This window comes from Myotis daubentonii, chromosome 15, assembly GCF_963259705.1.
Source record: "Myotis daubentonii chromosome 15, mMyoDau2.1, whole genome shotgun sequence".
NCBI lineage: Eukaryota > Metazoa > Chordata > Mammalia > Chiroptera > Vespertilionidae > Myotis > Myotis daubentonii.
In genome coordinates this window covers 52,203,606-52,216,535 of record NC_081854.1, presented here as the reverse complement: position 1 = coordinate 52,216,535, position 12,930 = coordinate 52,203,606, and the positions used below count along the sequence as shown (strand labels likewise).

The following is a 12,930-nucleotide window of genomic DNA, read 5'->3' as shown; positions in this document are numbered from 1 at the left end:
CTGAAAATAGGCTTTAAAATTACCTTATAAATAATCCATTACAGAGAACAAAAGAAATGGTTTCTTATTCAAAGAATCACAAATTTCTAAGATTTTTCCATTAAAATAAGCATATGTTAAGCCAGAAAACTCTTTTTCTGTAACATTATAATTTTCTATTGATAAGCAGGCTAACTCTTAGAAAAGTAAAACTATTAGAAGACACATGTAAACAATGCCCAAATATCTCAAAATAAGTTAAGAAATGCATGGGGGGTGGGGGGGCGGGGTACTTGATTTTGATACAATTAGAAAGGGGAAGAGCTTTGGACAGTGATTTCGCCAACCTTTCCCATCCTGCAGGGGGTGAGTTAACACCCCTCCCCTCCTCTCCCTCTTACTTACTGTCCCAGGATATCGTTGAAGTGCGGGTCTAGGTCTATGTGATACTTCTTCAGGTACCCATACAGCTCATCTGTCCCCAGGACCTTGGCAATGCGAACAAGCTGAAACACAAACAAACTGACCAAATCACCGCACACAGAACTCCCTGCACGCCCGTGAGGACGCTGTGACAGGGAACCAGACAGACTTCCCACCCACGACTTCCCCAGGGACCAGGTACAGACCCAAGCCCGGGCAGACGGGCAGCAGACCCAAGGACACGAACACGCATGAATGCAGATTTCCAACATGCCTTTGAAAGGATAAGGCAACTTACTACAGGAATCATCTAGAAGCTGACGATTCTGGGGACATCAAATTTAGTGACTAGAATCTAGTTTTATTAGGTAAGGAGGTGCCTGACTGCACAGGCTCACTTTGAAGTTGGGCATAAGATAAGCGTCATCTATCTTTGGAGACCTGGTAACCTCAGGCAAATTTTGTGAAATCCTTCACCCTGAAGAAAAGCGTGTATGAGGACACTGAGAGAGAACCAGTGGCTCAAGGACAGCACCCTATCAAGGGATGCCACTTTCTTGGCATCTGCCCCCAAATGGATATGAGCCAGATGGTGTCACTCACCTGGTCATAGTTGTCCTGTCCGTGGAAGAAGGGTTCCTTTCGAAAGATCATGCTCGCTAACATACAGCCCAAACTCCACATGTCCAAGCTATAATCATACATCTGAGGAAATAAGGACAAGCAGTCAGTCACAGGTGCTCCATTTTCCTGAGCCAAAAAAAAGAGGTAGCTGCAGAAAATCAGCAATGATCATTCTGGGATGGAACAAAGACCAGGCTTTGAATGTATCCAAACTGACTCAATAAAAACCAAGAAGCCCGGCCGGGTGGCTCAGTGGTTGAGCATTGACCTATGAAACAGGAGGTCACGGTTTGATTCCGTCAAGGCACATGCCTGGGTTGCAGGCTCAATCCCCAATAGGAGACTTGCAGGAGGCAGCCAATCAATGACTGTCATCATTGATGTTTCTATCTCTCTCTCCCTCTCCTTCCTCTCTGAAATCAATCAAAATATATTTTAAACAACAACAACACAAAAACAAAACAAAACAGGAAAAAGGAAAAGCCCTTAAGGAAACACAAAAAGAGCCCAGCGGCGCTCCGCTAACCACTTTACCTGGTAGTCCACAAGGAGCTCTGGTCCCTTGAAGTACCTGGAGGCCACGCGGACATTGTACTCCTGAGCAGGATGGTAGAACTCTGCCAGACCCCAGTCTATCAGTCGCAGCTACGAACACGACAGAAATACAACATGTGAAAGGAGCGTTTCTAGGTGCCTGTGCCTGAGAACAGGGCCACACCACAGGAAATGGTAATTATTTGGCCGTATGAAAAAATGTCAGCAAGTGCACTGGCAAAAAAACTGTACTTTCAGGCCAAAACCGGTTTGGCTCAGTGGATAGAGCGTCGGCCTGTGGACTGAAAGGTCCCAGGTTCGATTCCGGTCAAGGGCATGTACCTGGGTTGCGGGCACATCCCCAGTAGGCGATGTGCCGGAGGCAGCTGATCGATGTTTCTCTCTCATCGATGTTTCTAACTCTCTATATCTCTCCCTTCCTCTCTGTAAAAAATCAATAAAATATATTTTTTTAAAAAACTAAAAAAAAAAACACTGTACTTTCAGTAACTGCATATGAGGTCATTTCTGAACATGGCACTCAGAATCGTATTTGCTTTTTCTTTTTTAATATTTAAATTATCCTGGCTTATTCTCTTGAGATCAATAGAGCTTAAGCCTCTCTCTGGCTCCATACAACCTGTATGTGTAGCACATCCCCCATCAACAGCTTTCATTATAAGCTGTAGTTGTAACAGCAAGGGTGGGGGTACACGCCCCATTCCAGGATTGAGGCATTGCTCTAGCCTCTCATTATCTACTAGGTGATTCATTTATTCAACAATCAGGGACGACCAGCATTGGGCATTGAAACTAAGAGGGATCGATTATATTTCTAAGGCCAGGCAGACTGGTCTGAGGGTTCGTTAAGCAGCAGAAACCATCAGCAGCAGTTTCTTTCTTTGAGTCTCCCTAGAAAAACCATGACGACAATAAACAAGTGAGTACCGTCAGGCTCGGCTACGTTCCTTGTGTACTACACGTATGCGAGTAGGAACCCGCACCGGGAGACTGGGAAATAACAGCATCACCAGTCTGCCAATAGCATGGGTCTCCAGAAACCACCGAAGTCCTGGCCAGGGGTTGGTCTACACCTTCCAATGGAAGGCTGGCGGCTGCCTGGCTGGTACGGTACCTTTTTCTGTTGGTGATCTATCATGACATTGTGAGGTTTCACATCCCTGTGCATGATTCCCTTGCTGTGGCAGTAATCCAGAGCCTATTAGGTAAGAAAGCACAGAGAAAGGTAAGCAAACCCTCTACCACCCCCACACGGCAATCATATTCGCATTTGCTTGACAGCTTGACTTGGGTAGTCTCCCCAGGGGCAGCTTACTGTCTGTAACAAAAGAGAAGACACAGGCCTCAGGAGGCAGCCCTTGCTCTCTGCAAACCACGCTGGCAGCTGGGAGAGGGCTAAGGAGGCGACGTCAAGGCTTTGATGGCAGTTTCTTAAAATGGGGGAAATGAGCCCTGGCCAGTCTGACTCAGTGGTAAGAGTATCAACCTGTGCATTGAAGGGTCAAAGGTTCAATTCCTGCATGTGCCTGGATTGCAGGTTCCATGTTTCTTTCTCTTTCTCTCTCTCTCTCTCTCTCTCTCTCTCTCTCTCTCTCTCTCTCTCTCTCCCCCTTTCCCCACCACACTAAAAATCAATGGGTGAGGATTAACAAACAAACATACAAACTCCTCTCCTACTTGCAGCTAGCCACCTGGGTTTAGAAATCAGACATTAATCTGTTCTGATTTTATGTGTTTAAAATCAGACCTGGGAACCTCACCGGAGTCACCTCTCATAGAGGTTCAATGACACGCAAGAGTCCACGTGGACATGAAGCACGACACCCAAATATATTTTCCAGCGTGGCTTGTTTTTTAGGTAAGTGTCTTATGGGGGTTTTCTAGGTTAACACACCTTCTAATATTAATATTACCCTTAAAAGCAATCCCTGAGCCAGTTGGTCTTTAAGAATTATGATTATAGCCCAGCAGGTGTGGCTCAGTGGTTGAGAGTCAACCTATGAATCAGAAGGTCATGGTTTGATTCCCCGTCAGGGTACATGCCCAGGTTGTGGGCATGATCCCCAGTGGGAGTGTGCAGGAGGCAGCTGATCAATGATTCTCTCATTGATGTTTCTCTCTCCCTTTCCATTCCTCTCAAGCTTGCCTTCACTCAATCGCCACGCCCCTCTGCCCTCTACTCCTCCTCCCATGCTCTGTTCCCAAGCACTAATCTGCTATCTGTTGCTATGATCTATCTGCCCTTTAGACATTCATAGAACAATACAATAAACAGTACTCCATCTTCATTCACTCAGATGTTTCTGAGATTCACCCATATTGCTTTTCTTCTGGCTGAGCAGTATTCCACTGTGTGACTGTACCAGCTGGTGGACAGTTGGGTGGTTCCCACTTTTTGGCTCTTAAGAATTCGCTGCTTAAGTTCATGTACAAGTCTTTGAGGTGACACAAGCTTTCGTTTCTCCTGGGTGGATTCCTAAAGGTGAAGTGCTGGACGGCATGTAGGTTTTACATTAACCTTCCAACAAATCTGCCCCGGTTGTTTTCCAAAGTAGCTGCACCATTTTCCATCACATCCCCATCAGCAACGCGTGAGGGTTCCAGTTCCTCCACATCCTTCCCACACTTGTCCGTGTCCACCTTTGTGGTTATGGCCGTTCTAGTAGGTCTGCAGTGGTGTCTCACTGCAGTTTTGATTTGTATCACCCTCATGAGTGATCAAGTTGAACATCTTTCCTTGTGCTTGTCAGCCTTTATCTTCTTTGGACAAACGTTGACTCAAATCTTTCATCCATTTTTTATTTGGGCTGTTCTTGTTTTATTTATTTAGTTAGTTTCCCCGTGTCCCGGCGCTTGAGGATAGAACCGGCGGACTGGAAACCATTGGCACCGGAGACATGCTGCCACGGGGGCAGGAGCCCCTACCCGCTGCCTCCATATATTACGGAGACTGGGGCCACTCCCAGGCCCGCCAAGAGGAGGAGGGTTGTTTTTGTTTTAAATTAAAAAAAGAAAAAAAAAGTGCTGCCAAGATTAATGTTCTTCCCCTTCCAAGACAAAAATGACAGTGCTCACATCTGACACTTGCGTGATGGACTCTTATGACGGGAAAATGGAAAGGCCTGGTGTCATTCCTGATGGGTGATGGGATGTGTGTTATTTTTCATGCCAATTTGTGAATTGTAAATGCGGTTTCCTATTTGTCGTAACTGGGCAGAAATTTTTTAAAAATTCAATAAAAATACAAATGTTTAAGCAACTAAAAAAAAAAAAGTTTTTGCTCCTGAACCTCCCTATTCTACACAATATAACTATTTTCACGAATTTCAATAGTAGGCCCTTTAGCTTGTCTTAAAAAGCACCTGAAGCCTGCCTGAGTCCCATAATATCCTCCGTGAGTGACAGTGACAGCAACCCCGCATCTCAGGGTGCCTACTCTGTGCTTGGCACTGAGGGCTCTTGGCGTTTTCCATGGGACAAGATGAGGGTTTCTCAACCTTGGTACTGCTGACATTTTGGACCAGACAATTCTTCATTGTGGGGAGCTGCCCCGCACACTGTAGGATGTCAGGCAGAATCCCCACTACATACCAGGTTACAATGGCACCCCTCCAACTGTGAAAACCAAAGACAGTTCCAGACTGCCAAATGACCTGGGTACGAAGCGGACCTGACTGAGAACCACTGGCCTAGGCTAGCAAGGGCACTGTACCAGGCATCCTTGTGTGGGAGGGAGGCCAGAAGCCAGAATGATCCCTAGCACCAGCATTCCAGGTATAAACCATTTTCCTTTCCCTAGACACAAAAGAGGCTACAGTGTCCCATGCTTTTTATATGAAGGTCAGAAACAGGCAAAACTAAACGGTGGTGATTGCCCTGGAAAGGTAGCTCACTTGGTTAAAGCATCATCCCAATACAGCAAGGTTGTGGGCTCCGTCCCCGGACAGGGCACACAAGAATCAATCAATGAATGCATAAATAGGTGGAACAACAAAAATTGATTTTAACCCCCCCTCCTCTCTCTCTTGAAAAATAACTAAAAATAAAAATAAAAACTAAACTATAGTGGTAGAGGTCAGACTACAATCTTCAGCGAAGGGGACACTGAATAGAAGGGGGACAAGAGAGCCTTTATGGGTTTTCATACCATTCCCCACCGGCCCCGTCCAACAGAACTTCCTGCGATGAAGAAACCCTCCATCTCCGCACTGTCCAATACGGTAGCCACAGCCACACCAGGCCACTGGGTATGTGGAATGTGAATAACAAAGCTAAGAAGTTCACTTAATTTAAATGCCTACCTGAGGCCGAAGCTACTATGCTGGATAGCAAAGCTCTGTGTAGATTTGGGTAAAGGTTTCACTTAGGTAAAATCCAAAAAAACTGTACACTTAAGATTTAGTCACTTCGTTTATGTAGGTTCTACTTCAATTTGATTTTCTCTTTTGTTCTGTTTTAAAGCAAAGCTGTAGCAAGACTCCCGTGGCCGTGCCCTGAGACAGACCGGGGTCCTGAGGACAGACCTCCCCGAATCTGAACCAGACCCGACTCTGCGCAACTCGTGAGTCACGAGCAATCATGGCAGCCTTCAACCTGTTTCTACATTTTCAACGTTTAAATGTTGCTTCTTGCCGAAACCGGTTTGGCTCAGTGGATAGAGCGTCGGCCTGCAGACTGAAAGGTCCCAGGTTCGATTCCGGTCAAGGGCATGTACCTGGGTTGCGGGCACATCCCCAGTAGATGTGCAGGAGGCAGCTGATCGATGTTTCTCTCTCATCGATGTTTCTAACTCTCTATCTCTCTCTCTTCCTCTCTGTAAAAATCAATAAAATATATTAAAAAAAAAATGTTGCTTCTTCTCCATCCCTGTCCCGCCTCTCCCAGAGAGAACATCTAGTGAGTGCTGGTTCTGTTATCTTGCCTAGTCTTTGCCCAGATGAATTAGGACGCACACCTGGGATGTGAGATTCGCCCGATGTAAGGAAATTCACAAAGGGGATTAATTCTTTTGCCAAGTTTACTAGTCAGACTCCCGGTGGAGCTACTGGCATGCTTTTAAATTCCTTGGGGGAATTCTTTCAGTTTTAAAATCTGGTCGTTTCTGACCACTAAGCACGAAGGACGTTTTCCCAATTTCATCTGGGGTTCCATGCCCCATCAGCAGAAAGTACGCCCCACCACCTCGCTGCTGCCTCTGGAAAACGGAGAGGACACGACACCGGGCGCCGCCCGGGTGAGCAGCTGTGAAGACCTGCGTCACTGGATGTCTTACCTGGTCTATGGGCCACTGTGCCAGGTTTCAACCTTACCTTTGGGGTGCTGGCCTACCTCAAACTCTTGGTATTTTGTTCAAGCAATGATTCCCAATTCCATCAAAACTCCATCTTGGCATTTTTCAATAACGCCAACACCTCCGTCACTTCTATGTTCTTTCAGAAGTTCTTGATTTGAGATCCTCACCTCTCCTAAAACTTACACAGGCACTTTTGGAGTGATTTCACTGTTTTCATTAGATTCTTAGTGCTCCGTGACACTAAAAAACTTAGGAAACATCGGTCCACTCCATTTCCTATACCTTTTTAGCGTTCTTTACCTAAATGTTTACCTAGACAAACCACAAGAGATCATTTCTCCATCAATCAGTAACGCTTGAAAATCTCAGTCTTGGGATTAGTAAGTCTCCTAGAAGGTCCAGCCATCACTCTCCCTGCATGTCAAGGTTAACTAGCCAGGGCTAGAGGCTGGGTTGTCTCATCTAAGAAGGGGATTATAAGAGACGGCAAGAAAGAGATGGCCAGGAATGCCTGCTATCCGGGTATGCACGCCCCTCCACAATGTGACCTCAATGCTCCGCCCGAGAGGTGGGATCCACTTCCCACCCTTTGAGTCTAGGCTTAGCCACGTGACTTGTTCTGGTCAACAATCAGAAACATGACACAGAAGAGTGCGTACATGACACTTACATTCTCGCTGCTAGACCTGCAGGAGAAGGGCCCAGACTAGCCTCCTGGGGGACGAGGCCTCAGCTACTCCAGCTGCCATCCAGACGTGAACGAGGCCATCCTGGACCACCCTAGACCATCTTGACCAACTGGCCCAGTTAAGTTTTCCCAGACCAAAAGACTCACCCAGCCAACCCACAGAATTATGAGAAATAATAAACTATCTGTAAAAAGTCGCTAAGTTTGGGTGATTTCTTATGCAGTAAAATCAATAGTAAATATTGATTAAGCAGCGAAAGGAAACCCAGGGGCAATAACAGCTCTGAAGACGGAGGCTCTAATCTCCGCTATGATGCCCCTGGACTTGGCCATCTCTGTCAGTTCCACTAGAAACTTTCTAAAGATCCCATGATGGAGGCCTCAAGTAAAAAAACACACCCCAAAACAACAAACAAACAAAACCTCCAAGTACTCTGGGTATCAAGAAACATCCTGCTTGTTCTCTGTTCTCTCAAAAACTCCCCCCTTAATGAATAAGCCTGAACAGAATTCACTGTCCACGGATGCCACTTACTTTAAGTAGTTCATACATATAAAACCGGATATCAAAGTCTGTCAGGATCTGGTAAAGTTGCTGAAACAGATTTCAGAAAACAAAGTTACGTTAGTGTCATTACATCTTGTCATCCAAATGTTGGTCATTATTCTCTGTCAACTTTAAGCATGAGTCACTCAAGAATCCCAGAACTTTTTACTCCCTGACCTGCAACAAATGGGGACACAGACTACAGAGGGTCTAATACTTCAGCCTTCCAAAGAAAGAAGAAAGGAATTCCAGGGAAGAAAACCATTTATTCCAACCTGGATCCTTTAAAAACATGTTTAATGCTCCCTGACTTCAACCCCCACAATCGCACTGTCTTGGAGATGAAGCCGCAGTTGTCAACAACCTTTCGGACCTCACGGACCACCAGCGGTCCGCAGACCACTGGTTGGCGACCGCTGAGTGTAGACGCAGTTCTGTGGACAGGAGACCCTGAAAAACTGCATCAGCCCATGTGGGAAAACAGTGGCAAGACAGCCTGTTCACGAAAGAAACACGAGGAAACCCAACAGCATTTGGAAATGGTGAGACTTAAAAAATCGATACCCTCCTCTCCTCCCAAACCAATACCAGGCTCGGAAGAGAACACTTCATAGGCAATATTGATGAGAACTAACTAAATCAATATTTTAGGGAAAAGAAAAAAGGAGAGGTGGAGTAAATGTTAAACAACCGATTCACAAATGAACATTTTCACGATTGATAATCCAAAGACCCACCCACTGGGAGGTTTTTGTAATTTTTCAATTTCTAAAAGGCAGAGTAGTTTTTATGAATCAGGTTCATTCAAACACGAACCCTTGTCAAAACTCTATTATTACTTTTGATCACCAATTCCAAGTAGATCTCATTCCCCATCAGGCCAAGCAGCACTTCCAATGAAATTAACAGCACACCGTTATGAAATACTAGAGGCCCAATGCACAAAATTCATGAAAGGGGCTCGGCCCTCACAGCCTCGGCTGGTCCTCCCCCAGCTTCGTCCAGGTCTGGCTGTTTGGTCTAATTAGCATATTAGCTCTTAATTATATAGGATGTTTTGTTTCTCCTTTATTGGAAGACTCAAGCAATAAAGAGAGAAGCTCTTCAGGAACAGAGAACAGTGTCTGTGTAATAAAGGGGGGGGGGGAATAAAACTACATATTCACACTTGCTTATATCTGTAAGAATGATGAGATTAATAAAAAGTGGTTTCATATATATGGGCCGTGGGGAAAGATGGACACTGAGGCACAGGGGAATGAAGCAGATTTTTCCTGCATACCAGTTCATATTTTAGATATAGGCAAATACATTACCTGTTCAAAACAATTTTTGTTTGATTTGCTAAAAATCAGACTTAACAACTTCTAAGAACACCAGGACTTCTTTTTCAAATGTCCCCTTTTAAATCAGAGTGACTCTCCCTCCAGCCTAGTAAGGCTATCTGATTTCATCAACCCCAGGCAGCAGCCAGCTCAGGCACCACAGAGAATGGAACCATACGTTACAGTACACATACCGGTGGTGCCCACTGGAGGCTGGCCCGGTTGGGCCCCAGCTGCACTCAGGCACAAGGGCACAAACACCTCTGCACCATTTCTCAGGAGATTCAACTGTGTAGCAGCCCAACACTCAAGTTTTTTGTTCTCCCCAGCGCACCCCAACCTGTATGTACAAAACCAGGCGAAGATACCATCTCTTTGCATGTCAGGTCAGCTTCTCCTGTGAGAGTTAAGGAGATCACTCCCAGAGATGATGCCAAGTTGAACCTCAAGTCAATAAATAGGCCATAAAAGGGAAAACAGCATTTACTACCCCTCAGAGGCCTGGGATAGATTATTTCCAGAAATGAATATGGGCTATTTTACTAGCTGGGTGTTATCTGTGGAAGGTGGTATCATGTGGTATCTATATCACACATCTGTGTAAATGAATGTCCTTGGTCTGCCAAGACAGCATTCCAACTACTCCATCCAATATCAATTTTGTATAGTACAAAAAACACCAGCTGAATATAGTGCTTAGGCCTAACACATTCTAAGTATTACCATGTATCTTTTATTATCACTTTGACACACATGAAGTGTTACACCTGATGATTTCCAGGAGAAATCGACCAAAACAGTACCTCTACCATAAAATGAAATATCAAGGGGAAAAATTAACAAGGCCCTAAAAGATCTGAACTAAATTACCAAGCTTGATATAAAAACTGACCATGTACTAAAGTCACAAGCATCAATCATCAAAAGATTCCAAATAATAAACATTATATGGATCAGGTTCTCTGGACACAGTGCAATCAAGTTAGGAATCGATAATAAAATATTTTTTTTAAAAGTGGGTTCTGGATCATATGTTCACAACCACACAGCTGAAAAGGACATTCCCAGGACAGTAATCGCTGGGACACCTTTTAGTATGGACTCTGTGCTGTCTATTAGGTGCCATGACTGCATAAATATTAAACTTCTTACGTGCACTGTGGTCATGTAGGAAAATATCCTCCAGCCAGGGCTAGCATACTGAGGAGTGAAGCAATGCAATGTCTGCAACTGACTTTAAGATGACTCCAGCAAAAAGACAGATAAAGAGGGGAGGTGTGCGTGTGTGGGGGAGGGTGGAGAGAAATAACTGCAAATGTGACAAAACAGTAACTGGTAAATCTAGACGAGTAACATAAGGGCACTGACTGCGCTACTCTTTCCAATTCTCAGCCCGTCTACAAATGCTCAAAGGAAAGTTTGGAGAGAAAAACCCAAATCCACAAGATGGGACTTTGCATTTCTGCTTGGAAAATGATACAGAAGCGAGTTCCATCACCATGAAATGTAGCGAAAATAGTGCTTGGGGTTTACAGACTGCAGGAAAGAGAGAGCCCGGCGGCGTGGCTCAACGGCTGAGCACTGACCCATGAACCAAGAGGTCACCAGTTCAATTCCTGGTCAGGGCACATGCCCGGGTTGTGGGCTCCATCCCCAGCAGGGGGCAGCTGATCAAGGTTGATGTTTCTCTCTACACTCATGTTTCTGTCTCTCCCTTTTGCTTCCCCTCTTTCTAAAATCAATAAACACATATTAAACACACACACACACACACACACACACACAAAAACTCCATGACATTTCAGATACATGTTTGAGCATAGAAACTCGCCAGAAAAAAGAATTTGAAAAAGAGAAAAAAGGCATGAAGAAAACATAATGGGGGGGAAAGACACATTTTCTCAGTGAGAAAATAGAAGATATTACATAAAACATGAAAGAACAGGATACGATTTTAAAAGGTCCGGAGAACAAAACAGCTCTACGATAGGAAGTCCAACATCCGAATGAGTTTGAGAAAGTGAGAACAAAGAAGGGAGAAAATCAAAGAACATGAAAAACACTTTTCTGAAACAGAAGGACACGAGTTTCTAGATTGAAAACGCCCAGTTCGTATCCAGAACGAAGGATGAAAGCGACCCATATAAAAGCATGTCACGGGGCAGCCTCAGAGCCTGGGCAGGAAGGGAGACCCTGCAGGCTTCCAGAGAAAAACAAGAGACAATCACAGACGATGAAACCACAATGGCTTCAGTGGGAAGAGCAGAACAATCTCTTCAAAAGGCTGAGGAAATTATTAATTACAACCTAGAATTCCATACTGTGGAAAATATGTTAGTTGGGAGGATAAAATAAAGATGTTTTCAGATACGCAAGCCCCTAAAAACATTAAAATCCCATGATCCTTTTTGAAAAAGCTCCTAGACAATGTATGCCATCCAAACATCCCCTTTGTAAGAAGTCAGGTTTCTCTAGGGAAGTAAACACTGACCTTCTGCCAGTTGTCAAACCCAGCTGGCAATTCAGACACACAAATGCTGAAGTGAAATTTTACATGTGGCTGGACAGCTGGTAAGAACTCATTAGGAAGCAGAGGCATTTAAAACTAAGGGATTTTAATATGAAGCTCCATGAAGATTGGCTTTGAAATGTTTGCATTAGAAAGATGTTTGGCTTCATGAAAGCCTGTTTATTTCTTCAGAAACACACACACACACACACACACCTTGATAAACCGGGGTCACTCATAGCAAATTAATGAAAAAAATGTATACCCCACTTTTTAGAGTTCACTATTGGAGTCATAAGGAAACTTGTTACATACGAGGAATGCAACACTGTATATAAAACTTGCTTGTTGTTTTATAAGTGCTTATTGTTCACTGATTAACTTTAGAGCCGCTGTAGAGTGATTACCTAAGAAAAATTAAGTGCGAGGGTAAGGCTCTTTTATTTTCACCCAAAAGCATCACTCCAGACAGCATATTTCAACTGCTGATTTGATGTCCCTAACTTCCATCCCAACAAAACCACAAGCCTTTTATTCACTGGCAGAGTTGTAATCACCGAAAAATCTCTAAATGCCCCTAAAATCAACACCGCTTTTGATTTTTAAAAAACTTTCTCTTCTCATATTGGTTTTCATATTGTGCTCTACCATGTCCAGCCTGCCTGGCCCCCAAACCTTGACATGAGTTAAGGTTGCGGTGTTTGAAAAACACTAAAAACAAATTCATGAAAAACCGGCTTAATACTCTGCTTTCGAAGAACACATCATAGTCTAAATTAATATAAGAACTGTATGAGGCTGCCTGGCACAGATGCCCAGGAGCCCCCGAGGTGTCTGGGAGCACCCGGACCTGAATGGACCCAGGGGTAGGGACTGCTGCACCCCCTCTCCCCCGCACCAAGGCAAAAGCTGGGGCTTTAGCGCTTCCTGCTGGTGAACTGGGGGGCTGGGCGCTCAGTCCAGGAGAGGGAAAATGAGTATCTTTTT

At 44.6% G+C, this 12,930-nt stretch overlaps 1 protein-coding gene and 1 non-coding gene across 8 annotated transcripts in view; both read right to left on the bottom strand.

The window, feature by feature from the left end:
* Positions 1 to 12,930, bottom strand: part of CSNK2A2 (casein kinase 2 alpha 2) — a 35,969-nt gene that overhangs the window by 8,512 nt on the left and 14,527 nt on the right. For 3 of the 7 annotated variants that reach the window (XM_059667906.1, XM_059667908.1, XM_059667911.1), the window contains 5 exons: positions 8,098 to 8,157; positions 2,696 to 2,779; positions 1,561 to 1,671; positions 1,006 to 1,107; positions 385 to 485 (listed from right to left, as the gene is read on the bottom strand). In XM_059667906.1, coding sequence (XP_059523889.1) covers positions 385 to 485; positions 1,006 to 1,107; positions 1,561 to 1,671; positions 2,696 to 2,779; positions 8,098 to 8,157 — 458 coding nt within the window. The remainder of the gene's footprint in view (positions 1 to 384; positions 486 to 1,005; positions 1,108 to 1,560; positions 1,672 to 2,695; positions 2,780 to 8,097; positions 8,158 to 12,930) is intronic. The other 4 variants (XM_059667907.1, XM_059667910.1, XM_059667912.1 and 1 more) reach the window with 2 other exon arrangements.
* Positions 4,421 to 4,566, bottom strand: LOC132217673 (small nucleolar RNA SNORA57). Its single transcript, XR_009448951.1, has one exon. It is a non-coding gene; the product is annotated as a small nucleolar RNA SNORA57 (small nucleolar RNA).